At 42.3% G+C, this 17393-nt stretch overlaps 1 protein-coding gene across 4 annotated transcripts in view; it reads left to right on the plus strand.

Moving 5' to 3' along the window:
* The window catches only part of ST6GALNAC3 (ST6 N-acetylgalactosaminide alpha-2,6-sialyltransferase 3), a 363147-nt gene extending 350964 nt beyond the window's left edge, over window positions 1–12183 (plus strand). For all 4 annotated transcript variants that reach the window (XM_090048545.1, XM_090048544.1, XM_090048543.1 and 1 more), the window contains one exon: window positions 833–12183. In XM_090048545.1, the coding sequence (XP_089904671.1) occupies window positions 833–1019 (187 nt within the window). In that variant the 3' untranslated portion in view covers window positions 1020–12183. The remainder of the gene's footprint in view (window positions 1–832) is intronic.
* Window positions 12184–17393: the final 5210 nt, after the last annotated feature.

The following is a 17393-nucleotide window of genomic DNA, read 5'->3' on the forward strand; positions in this document are numbered from 1 at the left end:
GGCCAGCCCTATGAGGAGAGGCTGAGGGACCTGAATCTCTTCAATCTGCGCAAGAGGAGACTGAGGGGGGATCTTGTGGCTGCCTACAACCTTATCAAGGGCCACCAGCAGAGACTCAGAGAAAGTCTGTTCACCAGGGCCCCCCTTGGAGTCACCAGGAACAATGGCCACAAGCTGAGGGAGGGTAGGCTTAGGTTGGATATTAAGGAGAACTACTTCACTGTAAGGGTGCCCAGAGCCTGGAATAGGCTTCCCAGAGAGGTGGTGCTCTCACCTTCCCTGGAAATCTTCAAGAGGAGACTGGACAGGCACCTGGCTGGGGTCTTATGACCCCTGCCACCCCCAGTGCTCCTTCCTGCCCATGGCAGGGGGTTGGACTAGATGATCTGTCTAGGTCCCTTCCGATTCATGGATCCTATGATTCTATGAAAGGGGGCTGCCAGCAGAAAAGTAATCAGATAAGATGGCTGCCACCCCTGGGCCTAATCACTAACTGGCTGGTGGTGGGGCTGCATTACGGACAGCCCTCTCAGCCAATCAGTGGCAAAGGGCTGTATGACGGACATCCCTGTCCACCAACCAGTGGTGGGGGCAGGGCCATTCAAGACCCTCAGCCAATCAGAGGTGTGTGGGGGCAGGGAGCTCCACTACACTAAGTCTGCAAAAATGGTGGCCAGAACCACAATATGCCCATGAAATCAGCCAGTCAAGTCCTCAAATTGGGTAGTCCCCTACACATGGATGTGATTCTAAAAAAATACAATTGCATTGTATATATTGGATTTCTTAGAAAACATATTTAAGCCTATGTGTTTTTAATTTTCTTTTCTAGGTCAGAAGGCTTTCGAAAAGTTCCTTACCATTACTATGAGCCAGGAAGAGATGAATGTGATGAATACTTTCTGCATGAAAATGCTCCCTATGGAGGCCATAGGTTTATTACCGAAAAGAAAGTATTTGCTAAGTGGGCCAAGAAGCACACAATAATATTTACGCACCCCAACTGGACAGTGTCTTGATGCTGGTTCCTTTAGTCCTCCTTTAGTAGCATAATATTACAAAATTGCCTCAGTTTACACTGATTCTGCTTACATATGACTGGACTTTCTCAGACTACCTGCCGAATATAAAACTGAAAAATAAGATGATGATTCAGCTGTTAAGCAAAGTTTACCAGTCTGTGGAAGGCAGATGAGTTTCTTGCTTCATCTCTTAGGGCTTCACACCACATAATGCACTTTATACTTTAACTGGATTTTAATTCAAGACAATGGCAGTTTTAAGATGACAGTGGTTTTGTGTTGTACATGTTTATGCACACAGAAAGGTGGCCCTTTAATCTGGTCAATTGCCTTAGATAATTAAAATGAATATCTGCAGCCAGTGAACCTCAAGGTTTGCAGTACTAACAGCAATTTTCTATAAGGAAATGCAAGGAAATATAGGAGATTCTGAGGTAACTATGTCTAGTAATCTTATATATGACTAGAAAAATTTTAAGGACCACCAAAGTGTGCACACTGACATGCACCTGAACAACCAAGGGTATATTAAAATAAGAGATGGGATAAATATGGCTCCTGATCTGTAGAACATTCCCATATAAAAGGTTATTCATTGGGTAGAAGCCCATGAGTAACTCAGGAGCTCTGAAAACTGACTTACCTCTATACTAGCCAGCCTGTAACTGTTTTGGATGACGTTTCAAACGTTTGCAGGTTTTAAGGGAAACATCTTTGTGTTAGCTAATATAAGTTCTCCTTCTGGGATATCAACCATAGTTGTACCAGGGTTGCAAAAGAAGTGGCTTTACAAGCAGAATAATAACAAAATCTTGGAGAAAATTTGAGGGCAGAACTTAAAGTTATATCTATTCTGCAGTCAAAAGACATAATTGCAGCTTGTGTGGCCAGACCCAAGTTAGTTTTAAACTGGAGCTCATTGCAGACTTGCTGCCCAAGTATTTACATGCATACCTGGGCATTTTATAACATAGTCTGAATCATGGGCTGTTGTGGCTGTGCTGCTAGCAGTACTAGAGCAAAGTATGTTAAATGCTCACTCACGTATGTCTAAGTGAGGTGCCATCATACCATGGAACGCAGTCTAGACTTACCCTTATAGCGTGTTGTTCTTGACTTCTAACACCAGTTTGGACTGTTAACAGCCTGAGAATTTGTTTCACTTTTCTACTTAAGTTTGTCCATCTTTAAAAATGGAGATAGTATTTATCTACCACAGAAGGGCATTGAGAGGTGTAACTAATATCCATGAAAGACTGCCGATAAAAAAATGCAATGTAAGCATCTATTCTTATGGCAACACTGATGGTACCCAACATAAACTCTTGTATGTTAGAAAGCTAAGGAGACTGACAGCCATGTTAGGATCCGATCCTGCTGGGTGCAGGGCACTTCCTTTAATTGGGTGTCATTTTCAATAATGAGGTCCTCAATGTGTGGTGACTTTAGCTGAAATTGAGGAGTCAGCACCTCCCAGGTTTATCCCATCAATCAAGCTACTCAAGAATTATCATATTTGTCCACCTCTACTTGAAACACTCTGAGTTTATCATCACTAAAAGATTTGAGTTGCAGCAGAATTATTTTTAATGTGATGTAAATCAACAAAATATGAGAGCTTTCTTAACTGTGTTTAAATTAACGTGCAAGTCTCTTTACGTTTGGAAGATTTCCTGGGAATATTTTAACTCCTGGAATTTCAGCTTCATCACTGTAAGAACCAATACTGTGAAAACTTGAAAGATGTATGTGTGGAACAGGCACACAGCTTTTACTCACACTGCTCAAACGTTAAATAACAGGAACTTTGTATGCTTTTGTAAATCGTAAAAAGGGGAAAGTAAAAACCTATTTTTACATGCAAGTATTTGTATACTTCCTGTATTTCCTATTGTATATTTGTATATATAAATCTATATTTATATGTCTACAGCATACATGGTTTTTCTCATCATCATCATCAAGTGCTAAACTTGATGCCTGCCTAGACTTCCAAAACTCTTGTTTATTCATTAATCTCTTGTTGTTAGTGATGTAGTTCGTTCACCTTTTTTCTCAGACCAAATTCAGGCATTTCTCATTGTGGCATCATTTCCCTTTTGTTTTTTAAGAGACCAGAGTTTTTGCCACATGCGATTAGTGATTGCTTAGGTGCACACACTGCTTGTTATGCTGCGGACGAGATGTATCTTGGGGCAAGGCACTGGGCTAAGTCTTGGGAGCTTTAGGTTCAAATCCTTGCTTTGTCACAGTCTTCTTGTGTGGCTTTTGGTAGGTCATTTGCTTTAGTTTCTCATTTGTACAACAAGAACTATAATCTTTCCTTACTCCCACTCTTGTCTATTTGACTGTAAATTCTTTGAGGTGGGTACCATAATTCACAAAGTGTTTGTACAGCATTCATGAGAAGAGGCCTCAACCTCATTTGTGACCTCTAGTCACTACCACAACATACAAATCATAATTATTAAAATGATTGCTTCCTGTTGTGGGAGTTTAAGATCTTCTATAGATCAAAACAGCAAGGGATGAAATCAAGTCAGTATGGGAAAAGGGTCATGGAAAGATGAAGAGTTACAGCAGTGAACTAGATTTCCTGTTATGGGCAAATGTATCTTGTTAATTTTCAGATGGATGACTGGATAGACTGAAGGCTAATAATAAGAATTGCAATGCAAGAAGAAAGAACATGAGGATACTAGGGACATAACACTGGGATATTCTATGTATACTGGGAAAGTGGACAGGTCACTTATGGGAAAAGGAGTCAGTCCTGTCCAATAAACTACGCTGACAAACTACAAACTATTTACAAACTAGTGGGGAGAGCTGGGGGTGAAATATAAGTAGAAACTGTGACAATGGGGCAGAAGAGCTTACATGTAGAGGAAGATCCATCATGGTAGATACTAGATTCCTCACAGCTATAGCCTGCAAGTCTCTTACAGTACACCATCACCTTCTCTGATGGACATAAACAGGACAGCACATTTAATATTCTTTCCACCTCTTATCAGTCGTGTTGGTCCTTTTTTCCGCAGCCAGAGCCTAAAAGAACACCTCTGATTGCATCCAATTGAGCATTATGATTGTTGAGACCCACTTTTCTCTCCATTGGTTTGCTTCATTTATATTTTATTGTGTATATAAAAGATGAAGAAATAAGTTTTGAAAAAATGCCTTCCTCCTTCCTTATCCAAAAATATGAATGAAAGTTGTTCCACAGTAAGTACAGAACAAGGACTTCATGTGTATATATTTATCTGCAAACAGAAAGGGCAATAGCGTTCAAGCCTGAAGGCATGATATTTTTATGATAATTGGAACTTGCTCAGATTACCATATATCTGTTGTAAAATATATGAAGCTTTACTCTGAAAAATAAACAGGGTCAATTCAAATATTTAAATGAATATTTTCTCCAGAAAGAGGAAACAGGTGGTGTGCCATACTAAAAACCAGAAATGTCAAATTATATTAATTTTCAAACTTGGAGACTTAACTTGTTTTAAAATTTGCTATGATGTACATCGGGGTGGGCAAATACAGTCCAGCCCATGAGGCCATTCTAGCCTGCAGGGCCCCTAAAAAATTTAGAAAATTAATACTTCTCTGCCCTTGGTTCCTGTCAAAAATTACAGGAACTAAGAGCAGTAGGACCTAGGGGAAGCCCTGGCGGGTTCCCACAACAGCAGGGCCCGCCCGGTCCCACTCCCCCAGCTGGAAGGGGCTTCTGGCTTGGGACGATGCGGCTGCCCTGCGCTGAAACTGCAGGTAAGTGGGAAGGTGGCAGAAGGGCAGGGAAGGAGCCTCGGGAAAAATGTCCCAGGGAAAAGCTGAGCAGGGGGGGAGGAAAAGTGGCCCCTCGCCCACCCCATGGCTGGCACCCCGTGCTGCAGCCACTTGTAGCCCACCTGGGGCTGCCTGTGCCTACTCCGGACAGCCCTGCGCAGGATACTAGCGGCTGCAGCAGGGAGCACCAGCCAGGGGCAGGGGAGGGGCCACTTTTCCCCTCCCTACACTCAGCTTTTCCCCAGGCTCCTTCCCTGTTCCTTCCTGGCTTGGAGGAAATTGGCCTTTCCCTGCCCTGTGGCCAGCACTGTCTCCTGCAGCCGCTCGCAGCCCATGCGGGGCTGTCCGGAGCAGGCACAGGCAGCCCCACATGGGCTGAGAGTGGCTGCAGCATGGGGCGCCGGCCACAGGGTGGGCGAGGGGCTGCTTTTCCCCCTTCATGCTCAGCACCACCTTGTAACCTGGCCCCACTACCAGTCTGGGCTCCACACTGGCTCCAGGCTCACCCATTGGGGCTGTGCATGGCGAGAGCAGCTGCAGCTCCCCTGCTTGCCACGCCAGGCATTGTTTGCCACCACCGCCTGTGGGCTGCCCAGCACATGCTCTAGGCAGGCAGCAGCAGCCAACACTGCCCAGTACGTGGAGAGGCCACAGCTGCAGCCACCACACACAGCCCTGATGGGTGAGCCTGGAGCCGGCACAGAGCCCAGGCAGGCAGTGGGGGTGGGTTACAAGCTGGTGCTGTGTGTGGGGAAAAGCAGCCCCTCACTCACCCTGTGCCTGGCGCCTTTCGGTGCAGCCTGCGTGGGGATGACTGTGCCTGCTCCAGACAGCCCTGCATGGGCTGCGAGTGACTGCAGCAGGGAGCACCAGCCATGGGGTGGGTGAGGGGCCACTTTTCCCCGTGCTCAGCTTCTTCCCTGCCGGTGAGCAAGGGGTCAGGGCTGTGCACTGCCCCCTGTCTGTACTGTAGGGCTGGGGGGCACTGAGAGTTGGCAGGGAGCCAGTGGGTACACGGGGCCCACATCGGTGTCCTTGGGCCAGTGCCAGTAGGGCCCAGAGCAGGGTGGCAGGAGTGCGCGGACCTAGCCAGCAAGGGCTCTATGGAGCTGGGCCAGCTCCCTGCTGGTGCAGCTCAGCCCAGCTCCACAGACCCCTGCCAGCCTGTGCCCCATGTTGGACCCCACCAGTGCTGGCCCTGGGACATGGAACCAATGTCCCAATGTCTCGGGACCAAAGACATTGGGACATTGATCCCAAAATGGTGACCAGGGGGCGGGGCACCTGTCAAGGGGTGGGGCTGTTCATGAGGCTCTTGACAGCCTGCCAAAACTGGGTAAGCCACCCGAAATAATTGCCCGCCTCTGATGTACATTCACAGATAATGGCTAAAAACCCTGTTACAAACACTGATTCTTTTGTATGTGTTCAATTCTGACTTTGTATCTAGGATTTCCAGCATATTATTCTGAAAAAAGACATTTCTTTACTGATTTTAGCATTGCTATGTAGATGCTTGCTTAAGGTGTAGACAGATTAACAAATTCTACTAGGATTAATCAGAGAAGTTGCTTATTATGGATCCGTTGATCCAGAGTAACTCTTTTATTACCACTCTTTTCCATGGCAGCTTTTCCCTGAATAAAACAACTGTTGAATTCCCAGGGTTGGCATCTACTTACCACAAGATAGAGCACATGAATGAAACAGTTCTTGCAGATTGTTTATTGCTATATAAATTTTATATAACCTGTTCAGCTGTCCAGACTATGAGGTTTACATACTTCCTTGACCAAGGATCCCAGTTCAGTGAAGCGTTTAAGTATGGACCCTAACATATCCCACTTCAGAAAAAGTACCAGCAAGTACATTCTTGACCACTGAGTAAAAAAAACACACAAAAACAAGGAATGAGATAAATGGATGAATCTGCTGCATAGAATCTGGTCTATGGAATATTTTGTCTCTGTCTGGACTAAACTAGAGCATCCAATCCCCTTCCCCCTCATGCAATAGCTAGTCAGAAAATGCAGTGCGGGCATGTCTACACATGCATTTATGCCAGCTTAAATTTGCTGCGCAGTAACTGGGAATTGTCCAGCATCTACACATGCATGCATTAAAGTTCATTAACTCTGTGTGTGGGCTGATTTGGGACTAAAGTCAGTCCACGTGCACAGTAATGCATCTACATGTGCGTTACTGTGCAGTAACTATTCCGGCATAAATTTGATACTTGCGTGATACAGGTATCAAATTTATACTCAAGTCGGTGCAAGTCACCATATTTACTGCACAGTGTGGGTGTGCACATGTAGACATGCACCAGTAATTTTGGTTACTGCACATTAAATGTGCATGTATAGACATGCTCCCCACAGTAACAGCTAAATGTACAGCAGAATTTAGAACACCATTAAGACGCCATTTGTCACAAAGCAAATTTGTATTGCTGCCAGCTTGTAGTAGGCTCCTTGGACTTGTAATTTGAGTGAAACTGCATTTTAGAAAACAGCATTAAGCTTCAGTCACACCAAAGTAAATGAACATTGGTTCCCTTATTTAAATGAGACTCATTTTAGCATAAACTACACATGAATTTGCATGATTTTTATTGTATGAGTAAGAAACTGTGACCACTGTGTTAAAGATTCTATAAGAAATGGTTTTGTGGGAATTCATTAGAAATCAGCATTGCAGTATGAAAGAAAGAATTTCATCACAGAGCTGTATTAGAAACCTTGATCACTTACCTTTTAAGACCTATTAAGACATAAGTTGAGAGTTGTATTAATTCTTTAAGAAAAAGACATTGCAATTTACCTGACCTTAACCAGATGTTAATTGCTTATTCATTCAAGCAGCCCTGTTTTAATCTACTGCTTAAATAAATAAAACAAGCAGGGAGCTGACCTGAAGACTTCAAAAATAATAGTCACAAATACTTGCACAATGTTTTACCACCAGATATTGGATAAGTGTACCACAAATATTTTTCTTTCATAATTCAGTCAACTCTTTCTTAGTTTAGTTATTTGCCAAAGATGTTATATTCAAATATTTTTCATCCACATCCAATAAATTATTTGCAAACATTAATCTTAATTTTGTATAAAGATAGTTAGCTGTATAAGCCTGAAGTCAGGCCTGAAATAGAGCAGGATGGCACCTTAGAGACTAACTGGTTCAGAGAGACATAAGCTTTTGTAGGCAACAGCTTATGTCATCAGATGATAACAGGTCTAACAAACTAGGTTGTTGCCTGTGAAAGCTTCTGCTTCTGTGAATCATTTAGTCTCTAGTGCCACCCTGTCCTAGCTTCTTCCTATCCTTAATTTTGATAATAATAGGTATATATGTTTAACAAACATTTAATTAATTAATCTCTGGTAGCAAATTAAAAAAAACATTAAAAACAGGAAAAAAAATTTTAAAAGTTGAAAAAAATTAGGCAAAATTTTTTCCAGAAAATGATTTCCAATTTTTAAGGAGCTCTAATTGCATGCTACATTGTTCCATGTATGCAACTTTCATACATACAAATGACTTTGCAATTACACGTAATGTGTTTCAGGTTGTTTTCTGCCAAGTGTTACATTGTCATTGAGGGTGCAATGCAAAGCCAGTAGTGAGTCAATTGAATTAGTACCATGATCTTCATTAGGCTTCATTAGGTGCAAAATGCTTATTTCTGTAATACTTTGAACTAAGGTTAGTTGTGTTATGCATGGAAAGAACCATACACGCAGATTGCAGTATATCAATCATGATGTCAGGAGAAAACAAATTCAATCCACTTTGGACTATTACAGCCAAGGCCCAGTGGCCAGGTGGCCACCCTATGACAGTGGGACCCTGCATAGGATAGCTGGTATTGGAGCAGAGATGGTTATACAAGCCATATATCCATAAAAGAAAATTCACTTATAAGTTATAAATGTCTGTTGCTTTAAAAGATAGGAAAACTGATACTTTAGATATTGGAGCTTGCATTTGGTTAAAAATCTTTTCTGACTATATCTCAGAAGTAATGTACACCCCTTGTTACACTAGAACTTGACTTTGTCAAAGCATAGAGTAACCATAAGAGTAAAATTCCCTGTCAATTGCCAAAGGATTGTGTTAGATCTCTGCCTGGGCAATGCTGCATACCAAGTTCAACAGTCTTTTTTTATTTTTAAAAAAGAGCCTGTTTTTCTCCTGATCAGACATAACTTGTTAATTTGTTCTTTTAAGGATAATGTGTTTCATTTTCAGCAGCTGCATCCCATTCTGTTTCTCCTTTTCTTGGAGGATGCAGAGAAATGCAGTATATACACATGAAGGTGAAGAATGTGGTGAATAAATAGCCAAACTCCAAATTAATATATTTTTTTAGCACCCATATGTTTGCATGTAAAGATGAAGAATAAACTGATTATTTGTTCACTCCCTGTATAATCCACAGAATCCTTGTGTCTGTGGACTGATTTAGTGCCTCTCAAGGTAAAACTTTCAGGGGCTAAAGGGAAAAGAGAAAGAAAATCTTTCTATGAAGAGACAAGGATCTCTGGGAGCATAGGGCTGTCTTCATGGAGTTCTGTGGCTCTAAGCCCCAACCCGACCCTGCCTCATAGTCCCTTAGATGATGAGTATCATCCTTCCAGCACAGGGCAGCCCGGTGTCTGTCCTCTCCATTCCCTCTAGAACGTGACCCTGGAGGGCATCTTCCATGGGGTCCTGAGAAGAGGGATGGTGCAATTACACAGAGAGAGTCTCATTCACTGCTGCACAGGAAAATCTAAGCCTTGAATCTAAGTATTGAACGTGGTTGTGTAATTGGGAGGGATAGTGTTAAGAAAAGTGCTATTCAACTGAAATATCATTGAGGTCTGTCATTGTCAGTATGTTTCAGCTTCAGCTTACTTACAAAGAGCTCTGAATTTAAGGATCCATCAACCTTTGGTTTGAATGAATCATTGGCTGCTATTTCTGGAAAAATCCTCTAGATACACAGGCATTAATATGGTCTATTGCCATTCTGATTTACTGGCCCTGAAGAGATTGTAAACTTGAACTAATGCATGGTCTAAGCATATGTAATGCATGATAGCATATTATATATTATTTTATTCTTTTTTATACTGTAAGAATAATGGAAATTGTGTGCAGACTTGTTTTCAGTACTGGTAGCTTTCTCTCTCTCATATTATATGGTGTTGAAATGTAATGTTTTGCTTCAAGTATGTATCAGTGCCATTAGCAGACTGCGGCATATAAACTATTGAAACCAGTCAGGAAACATTTACTAAACTTGACATTTTTCACTTGAATATCAGAAATAGTTAATCATATTTTTTGTGAACTTACCCTAGGGCTCAGCTATCATTTCTGTGCTCTGCTATAAGGAAAGCCCACATTTGGGTAAAACCTCAGGACTGACTTTCTTGCCAGTGTCAAATAAATTATGTTGTTGGGGCAGCATTCTCAAATGTTTGACTTCTGTGGGAGTACCTTCTTTTTCACATGATTGCCACATGTGACAGGATAGATGTGGAAGCCGCACAGTTTGTTAATGTTGAGGTTCCTGATAATAACATTTGAGGCTGGAGAAAACTTTTCATATGCTCCCAATTATAATGGCTACTCATGCGTCCTTTCCTTAGCATGTGAACACACACACACACGCACATTTACACACACACACACGCACATTTACACACACGCATGGAGCTGACAGGTCAAGAAGCCTTTTTTCCATACAGGAACAAATCAGACTGAGGAAAATTAGTACTCCCTACAGCAGTGAGTCTCAACCTTTTTAGAAATGAGGCACTCCTCATTTGGCTGAAGGCACCCCTCCAGGACTTGTACGCATTGGGCAGCACCCAATTTCAAACGCTATTTATTACAGTGCTCCTCCCGGGGTGGGGCAGTGGGAGCAGGACAGCTGCTGGCCAGGAACGAGCCTAACCCTGTATTTATCTCCTCCCAACTGCTTCTCTCCTCACACCTCACAGCACCCTTCAAAAGACCTCTCTGCCCCCCAGGGTGCCTCAACACCCTGGTTGAGAATCAGTGCCCTATAAAGAGAACTAGTAAATACATAACTCTTTATTGCTTTCATCGATGACTTGGCATATTCTCGAAGTGACTGACTTAAACATACTACAGCGGTGAAGCTCAAGCTTTTAGAGTGGGAGACCAGGCTCCCCCGGGAGCAGAAGGGGTGAGAGAGAGGAGGGGAAAGGAAGTGGCTGGCAATGCCAGAGGAAGGGTGGTGGGGGGGAGAAAGGAAAAGAGCCTATCTTTAGGCTGCAAAGGAGATTAGTGCCAAGTTGCAGGGCAAGGATGGGGATGCCCCGGGCTGAGCTCCTTGGTACTGATCAATCCCCTGTGCCATGGCCAGATCGAGTCACGCTGGAGGTCAAATCCAGGCCAGAGGTTGCGCACTGCTGTACTACAACCCTGGGATGAGTAACTTCCACTCAGCCTGTTGCTCAACACTTATCTGCTGGCTAAACAAAAGCTCTAGGGTTGTGTCTTTCTTCTGTTCCTTTTGGTCTGGGATCATTCCCTTCAGAGCCTCATTTCTTTCAGCTATGAACCTCCTTCTCAGGCCATGTGAACAGAGGCGTCTCACTGCCTCATAAAATCAGCTCCAAAACTTGCTCCACAAATCAGAAATGTGATACAGCATGGTATAATCCAATGTGAGCACAATCTGGAAAGTGCTCCTTTTGATACTGATATAATTTTCTTTCTACTTACTCTAAACAGGCATTTTATCAAGGTTACACTTGGTATTTATATTGCCTTGCTGTACACATTGTTTTTATACACTGCATAACACATATCTTTCTGCTCATCGTTTCCAGAGACAGAAGCAAACTTAGGGCAGGGCAAACTCTGTAATTGCCTGGGAACCTGAGCTGGTCAGGACCCCCATTGCACTACAGGGCTCTTTTAATGCGGTTGTCTGATACAGAGTAGGGGCCCACAACTGAACCTTTGCACAGAGCCTCCGAAAGATAAACCTCACCGCTGTTTTGTCTTGTTGCCTGCCAGTACCTGTCTGTGCATGTGTGTTTGTACATAGTATTTGCCTGTTTTTAATAAACTTGCTATTATGTATTACTAAATTGAATTGATTTAAAAGGTTTGCATTTTGTATTATTATTGTTTCTCCTTCATTTTGTTTTTGTTAGTGCTGACAAGTGTATGCACGCTAGATTTAGGAGTCTTTCATGCAGTTAACATTTATTTCAGGTATTTTGTCATTTATTTTTCTTACTTTTCACTCCCGTTTGGAGTATGTGCTTCTCTGTATTTGCAAAGTTGTGCTTGGGATATCTTAACGTTTGAACAATAAATATGTACAATTTTCCAACCCCTGTTGCAGAACTTTTTAATCTTATGTCTAATATCATTTATGCTTACCTTTGTGCCAAAAAGCCATGATGTCATTTATTTAATTATATGAAGCTAAAAATCTACCTGGCAGTTCACATAGTACAAATAAACTATGTGCCCTCAGTTTGCTGAAAATGACTGTAATGCATGAGCTGTGCCTAAATTGTTGGTCTTATTGATCAGACATTTTTTAGGATGTTGACCTCAATAATATTAAATGCCTTTAAACACATAAATAAGACACCAGTCCTGCAGACACTGGCATGTGCTTAACTTTGTATATGAGTAGTCCTATTGACTTCAGGGTTGAGCAGATATATAGATATTTTCAGGACTGGGACCAAAGTACATTGCTTCCCATCAGTAACAAGTGCATTGACAGCTTCCACCCATTTTCCCATAGGCAAAAGTCACTTAGGATATGAATAGGTCTGAAGCGCATAAGAGAGGGTGTTCAGCCCATAGGAAAAGGGAAAGAATGTGTCCTCCCAGCATGATGGGTTGTATGAAGGATCACACTGAATGGAAAAGGGTGATTATTTACTGGTTATAGTGCTTAGCTATTGTAGTCATTAATAAGCAACTGGCTTCAGGATGCAAAATTTACCTTGACATGATGTGTCCATTCACTAGAGAGATATAGACAAATTAAGTTTGAGGGGGAATTTAAAATATTAGGAGCGTATAGCCGGACTGTGATACCTAATGAACTATCCAGTAATTTCAGACCAAGGCTGGGTACCAGTATCACCCACAGAAAACGTGAAATGGGAGGACTGAATGAAAAGATGCATTTCTTCTCCAAGCTGTAGCATTCTGTCAGTGGTGTGAGGAAGAAGAATGAAGGGTGGTTTTCCTGTGGTGAAACTAAAATTATATAAAGGAAAAAAGTGCTAATCACATGTACAGTTCTGAGGGCTCTTCAAACTCAACATCTTACCCAGGGACTTGTAAAGAAGTTGTGTGTTATTTTTTTCAAACATTTTCACTGAATATACCTCAATGTTTCCTTCAGAGCCATTACAGTGTGAGCTATGAATGCATACTAATAACACAATGAAATACAGCCCTGATTCATCCCCCTTTTTCAATGCAGGTCATTAAGTTTTGTACACTGTTTTTGATCTGCATTCACACACAGCTCCTCACCACTGGAGCATGATCAGAAATTCAGGTATACCTTATGGATCCACATGTTACTTATATAGCAAATCCTAATTATTGAGATACAGTGATAAAAAAACCAAAAACTTTATGGCAGACATGGTGGGTAATGCATGCACAAAATAGTCATTTATTGAAACATTTTGGCCATCTTCATTCTGTCTATTAGCACTGGCTGACATTCACATTAATATAAGGCTCCACTCCTTCAAGCTAATCTATAAACAGAGACCTTTTTGCCCACTAGCAACCCTCTTAACAGGAGTCTGCTTGCAGCCTTGCAATATTGTAACCAAAGATTTATACATTTATTTCTTTGAAATAAGGTATAAATAAAAGAAGAAAAATCTGAATCTTGAGTGATGTGTTAAGCTGTGAAAGTGCTTTTGTGAACAAACAAAGTGTTAAAAAAAAAATCAAAAAGCATCTGATATCTAAATACATCTCACTCTGCAGAGACCACGCAGCCCCAGTAACTCTGTAGTTCTTCTAGTATTCCACAATCTAGTCATTCATTTTAAACTCTTATCCCTATTTCAATCCTGGTGCAGAGTATTTCCAAAGGAACAGAACTGTTACTCAGTGCTTATTCAAAAAGATCAGGGCACATCATTCCCCTAGGCTCCTTCAAAATCCCAAGCCTAGGTCCCTACAGTAAGATTTCTAATTCAGGCAGACCATCCTGATTTTAAGAGTGGCTACAGCAGTCGTTGTGGCTCCATCTGCTTCAGTCTTACACTGCAGGTGGTGATGATTTTCAAGGACCTGAGAGCAGCAGCAGTTCCATACCTCTGAATATTAAGCTACTTTATTGGCTTAATATTGATTTAGGAGTTGAATATTAGGCACCCAGAGTAGAAAACTATGTCCTAAGCAGACTTCAGCATTTGAACCAAACATGGACAATTAGATATTGGTTAATAAGTGATGGTGGACTGCCAGAATCAAGAAGTGGCTTTTGTGTAGAGGCTAAGTACATGGTTATGGTGAAGTGACCAGACTCCTGCTCTCCTAAAAGCCACAAAGAGTATATATGCCCTGAATTGTGCTAGCCAGGAGGATTAAGGAATAAAACCACCAATTACACTATGTAGCTATCCCAGAAATGTGATTGATCATCTTCAGCTCAACTTCTACCCCCTGGGACTCTAGTCATTTTTCTACTATTTCTGTTGCCATGAGTCATCCATACACCAAAGAGACCTGCAAAGACAAAAGGAGGGAAGAGGATTAATAGGTTATAAAATCAAGAGAGACCACTGTCGCCCTCTACAAGTCATAGCACAGTCCAAAGGACTTCCCTGAATTAAGTCCTTCTGAACTCAGGCATTTCTTTCAGAGAAACTTCTAATAAAAATTACCAGTAATCACCTTCACCATTAAAAAAAAGTTTGTTTTTAATGTAAATTTGTCTACCTCCAACTTCTCACCACTGGATTTTTTGTTATGCCTTTGTTTCCCAGATGAAAGTTTTGCTCCCTGTACAGCTACTTACAGGGTCCCAGCAAGCCTCTTCTTAGCCCTCTCTTTAATAAGCTGTCTCACTATGAGACATGTTTTCCAGTCCTCTGACCTCCCTTCAATTTTGCAACATTATTTTTTGACTGTGGATACCAGAACTAGACACTATTTCAGTAGCATTTGTAGTAGTAATAAATATAGAGGTATACATGGCTCCTACTCAACAGTCTTGCTTATTAAAAGCCTTTTGCACCAGGAGTTCATGTTTATCTATTACCCACCATGACCTCCAATTCTTTTAAGGAGCTACTGCTTCTCAAGAGTTTTCCATGCTATAGATATGCCTGCAATCTTTGTTCCTAAGTGTATGCCTTTATATTTGGTCATGTTGGAAACCACGTTGTTTGTTTGTGTCTAGAATACAAAGTGATCCAGGTCATTCTCCAACAGTGATCTTTACTTTTCATTATTTACCATTCTCTTTGGCAAAGTAAGGGTCATTGGCAAACTTTGCTAGTAATGATTTTGTGTTTTGTTCTAGGTCACTTATAGGCATGTTAAATAGCATAAGGCCAGGAACTGATCCCAGTGGGACACGTGCTCAGTGAAAATTCCCTGTTTGCAATTCCAGTTTGAGACCTATCAGCCAGTTTTCAATCCATTTCCTGTGTGCTGTGTTAATATTGTATATTCTAGTTTCCTAATCAAAATATCAACGGTTACCAAGGCAAATGCCCTACCGAATGTAAGCAGATTGTATCAGTGCTATTATTCTTGACAACCCAACTTGTAATCTCATTTAACAATCAACTTAGTTTGCCAAGACCTGTTTTCTATGAACCCATGCTGATCGGTGAGAAGCCTACTTTCTGATACAAAATTTTCTTTAGATATAAGAAGTCATATGTTTAATTCTGCTGACTCCAAACCTGATGATACTTTGCAATTTTTCATTAGTAAGGAATAATAGCAATCACACATGTGAGAAGTAAAATTTCAAAGGGATCTAAATCTAGCTTCTAAAACTGCAGGTGCAATTTTGCCTACCTCTTCTGTGCATGTGAAAACATCTTTGTTGCACAAACAGCATTTTATATGCAAACAGGACTGATTTATTAATTTTTTGGGCAGGTCCTAAGGGAAGAGGTATGAGTTGCATTTAAAATAAAACTCTGCAAAATACTTAAATACATTTATAATATAGAATAACTGTGAAATGGCAGATGGATAGAAGAGATGGTATAGTACTTACAGGTCCTTTAACTAGCTCATGGCTATAAGTTTATAGCTGCTATGAACAATAGTGTTGGACTTATTTGGTATTGCAGACCACATTATTATTTTTTTCATTCTTTCATCCTGCCCTGAAAATTAACACACACGCACACGGGTACACACACACACATACACACACACACACACATACGCACCTGCCATAATCTCCAGGGCAGCATGATGATGCTTACCCTCAACTAGCTTATTGAATATGTTGCCTTTGACCAGTGCATTGGATTGTGCTTTTTTTCCAAGGATGTTTTTAAATTAACAATAGCTTAGGTAACCTAAGGAGGGTGGTAGTGGATGGGTTCTTCTCGACCTGGAAGGATGTGGGCAGTGGGGTTCCGCAGGGCTCGGTCCTCGGGCCTGCACTGTTCAACATCTTCATCAGTGACTTGGATGAGGGGGTAGAAAGCACCCTGTTCAAGTTTGCTGATGACACTAAGATGTGGGGGGATGTGGGTGCACTAGAAGGGTGCAATAGGCTACAAGCTGACCTTGACAGGTTGCAACGGTGGGCGGATGAGAATAGGATGGGGTTTAACACTGATAAGTGCAAGGTGTTGCACATGGGGAGGAAGAACCGGCACCACACTTACAGGTTGGGGAACTCTCCTCTTGCCAGCACGGAGACGGAAAAGGATCTTGGAGTCGTCATTGACTCCACGATGAACATGGGCCGGCAGTGTGGGGAGGCAGTCAAGAAGGCCAATCGTACCCTATCATGCATCCACAGATGCATCTCGAGCAGGTCCAGGGAGGTGATCCTCCCCCTCTATGCGGCACTGGTCAGGCCGCAGCTGGAGTACTGCGTCCAGTTCTGGGCGCCACACTTCAAGAGGGACGTGGACAATATGGAAAGAGTTCAGAGGAGGGCCACTCGTATGATCAGGGGTCAGCAGGGCAGGCCTTATGAGGATAGGCTACGGGACCTGAACCTGTTTAGCCTCCACAAGAGAAGGCTAAGGGGGGACCTTGTGGCCTGCTACAAACTGGTCAGGGGGGATCAGCAGGTATTGGGGGAGTCCCTGTTCCCCCGTGCGCTGCCAGGAGTGACCAGGAATAACGGTCACAAACTGGCGGAGGGTAAGTTTAGATTAGATATTAGGAGGCGCTACTTCACAGTCAGGGTGGCTAGGGCCTGGAACCAGCTTCCAGGGGAAGTGGTGCAGGCTCCGAGCCTGGGGATTTTTAAAAGGAAGTTAGATGAGCACCTTGCCGGGGTCATCTGACCCCGGTGCTCTTTCCTGCTAAGGCAGGGGGTCGGACTAGATGATCTACCTA

The sequence above is a fragment of the Crocodylus siamensis genome, chromosome 5 (genome assembly GCF_052110815.1).
Source record: "Crocodylus siamensis isolate JL-2025a chromosome 5, ASM5211081v1, whole genome shotgun sequence".
Taxonomy (NCBI): Eukaryota; Metazoa; Chordata; order Crocodylia; family Crocodylidae; genus Crocodylus; species Crocodylus siamensis.